Genomic DNA, 2,500 nt, shown 5'->3' with positions numbered 1-2,500 from the left:
ATTTGTCAAATGCAACAATCATTTCCTTCATCTTTTTCTATATCTGTTTTCGTAACATAATCAAAAAAATCGAATGCTTTGATGTGCATTAAAGTATACAAAATATCCTTCATGCTATTCAGGTTTATATATATACATCTACATTTTTCAAATTATATTATATTCATGTAAATCTTTTTGCTACCTCGTGAAACCAGAAAACTTTCGTTCGAACCATGTGTGCGAACGAAAGAATACGGGAAATCCTTAGCCTGAGATGGAAAACTTCCGTATTCCAATTGATTTGTATTCCGGACCGAAATGGTGATATCATGATTTGTCAGCTCCACTTGTAGCTGCGGAGATAACTCGGTTTATCTAAATCCGACGCCGGGGTTGAAATCATGAAAGGATGGGAAGTAAATTCACGTAGCGATTCTAATGAGAATTGCGTCTGTGTTCTGTGTTCTGTTCTCGTGTTCTCTCTCTAGTCCTAGTAAAGCAATATATGTATTTCAGAGACTGAAACAGTTTACCTATTTCGGATGTTCAACGATTTAATTGGGAGAGCGTATTCATTGAAGGAAACGGCAACAAAACAACGACATTGGCATTATCTATAACAACAACGACAGTGACTGATAGTGATGTGATAGCGACGTTAGCACACCAACACAATAGAAAACACTACACCAAGCATACAAAGCACAAAACAAGCAAGGAAAATATCATATGACAACCAAAAGCTGAAGAACCGGACATTATACACCTTCTAACGCGACCCGAGAATAAAAAAACAACAAAAATTACCTCCATTGTACACATTTAATTGCTTTTGGAGATTCCTCTTCTTCAAGGTCACTCTGTTCGGATTCGGCTTTCTGTTTTAAGTTCATGTAACCCTGGTTCCTTGTTTTCCAATCCATGTTTATAGGACTAAGACACCGCAGCGAGAATCAAAATGGCATCGTAGGCACCCCTCGTTTCCTTTTGATTTTGATTTCAGGAAATTTAAGTAGCGATATCTGTTGGTTTTTTCTTTCTTTCTTTCTTTCTTTTTTACAGAATCACATATTTACACATATTTCTTACTCCATTTTCCTTTTTTTCCTTTTTTTCACTGCCACAACCCAGATCTCTATGAGCGTCTGTCTGTCCTATCGTAACCGCGAGAGCATTCAAACTAAAGGGTCACCTAGACTCGCTCTCCTCACAGCTTATCGATACGAAACATCCTGTGTTTCAACTCACCTTATTTTTTTCTACAGCTGTTTAACAAGGGTTTCTAACACTCTTTTGGGGGTATTTGCATCATTAGCCATTGTCTCACCGTAAATGGCTTGTTCGAAGGAAGCTCTTTAGGAATTGACATGTTTTCGGTATTCAAATTTAACCGTTTTTTTCTCTTTTTTCGCGTAGGTGTGACATATGTGTTTATATAAAAGAGCTGAAATACGATAGAGAGATTTGTTTTTTCCTCTATTTTTATCTCTTTGACGAGAGAGATTGGGTTGTGGCTTGTATCCGGTGAGAGCAGATTGGGGTTATCTGCACATTCCTTAATTAACCATGGGGCGACTGGACTTTCGAATGGTTGTGTTCGCACGAGTGGGTTTTCGCCTGCCTGCATTTGTATTCTGTGTGTGTGTTTGTGTGTGTGAGTGTGTGTGTGTGTGTGTGTGTGTGTGTGTGTGTGTGTGTGTGTGTGTGTGTGTGTGTGTGTGTGTGTGTGTGTGTATGTATGTATGTATATATATATATATATATGTATATATATATATATATACATAGAGAGAGAGAGAGAGAGATGAGTGTGTGTGTGTGTGTGTGTGTGTGTGTGTGTGTGTGTGTGTGTGTGTGTGTGTGTGTGTGTGTGTGTGTGTGTGTGTGTGTGTGTGTGTGTATGTATGTATGTGTATATATATGTGTATATATATATATATATATATATATATATATATATATATATATATATATAGAGAGAGAGAGAGAGAGAGAGAGAGAGAGAGAGAGATGAGAGTGTGTGTGTGTGTATGTATGTATGTATATATATATATATATATATATATATATATATATTATATATATATACAATATATATATATATATATGATGTATATATGTATATATATATATATAATATATATATATATATATATATATATATATATATATATATATGTAGAGAGAGAGAGAGAGAGAGAGGTGTGTGTGCGTGTGCGTGCTTGTGTAGGCCTGCGTGTGCATGTGGGTATATTCGTGCGTGTGAGTTTTTATTCGTACGCATGTAAAGGGATTACTAGTATATTTAGCAGTAATTACCTTTTGCAGTACATAACACTTGCTACAAGCATTAAGCGTTAGTGTCTGTCAGACTAAACCCGTTAATACCGGGAGTACATTAGTAAGCCTATCTGAACTCACGTATTTACCGCAATCGTGAGAAAAGTTTTTTATTTTATTCCTATTATTATCAATATAATGATAATAACTCTACCAAATGGATAATGAAGTTGATAAC

At 35.7% G+C, this 2,500-nt stretch overlaps 1 protein-coding gene across 7 annotated transcripts in view; it reads right to left on the bottom strand.

Annotated features, from left to right (window-relative positions):
- Window positions 1-2,500, bottom strand: part of LOC122259885 (M13 family metallopeptidase neprilysin 2) — a 126,071-nt gene that overhangs the window by 31,038 nt on the left and 92,533 nt on the right. The window contains exon 1 of one of the 7 annotated variants that reach the window (XM_086531847.1): window positions 790-1,371. The exons of 5 other annotated variants lie outside the window; for them this stretch is intronic. In XM_086531847.1, the coding sequence (XP_086387973.1) occupies window positions 790-905 (116 nt within the window). In that variant the 5' untranslated portion in view covers window positions 906-1,371. Of the gene's footprint in view, window positions 1-789; window positions 1,372-2,500 lie in introns of those variants that run through there. One more of the 7 variants, XM_043026851.2, reaches the window with a different exon arrangement.

The sequence above is a fragment of the Penaeus japonicus genome, unplaced genomic scaffold, assembly GCF_977035675.1.
Source record: "Penaeus japonicus unplaced genomic scaffold, GWHDUDI00000001_assembly GWHDUDI00000036, whole genome shotgun sequence".
NCBI classification, from domain to species: domain Eukaryota; kingdom Metazoa; phylum Arthropoda; class Malacostraca; order Decapoda; family Penaeidae; genus Penaeus; species Penaeus japonicus.
This window is presented reverse-complemented; position numbering and strand designations above follow the sequence as displayed.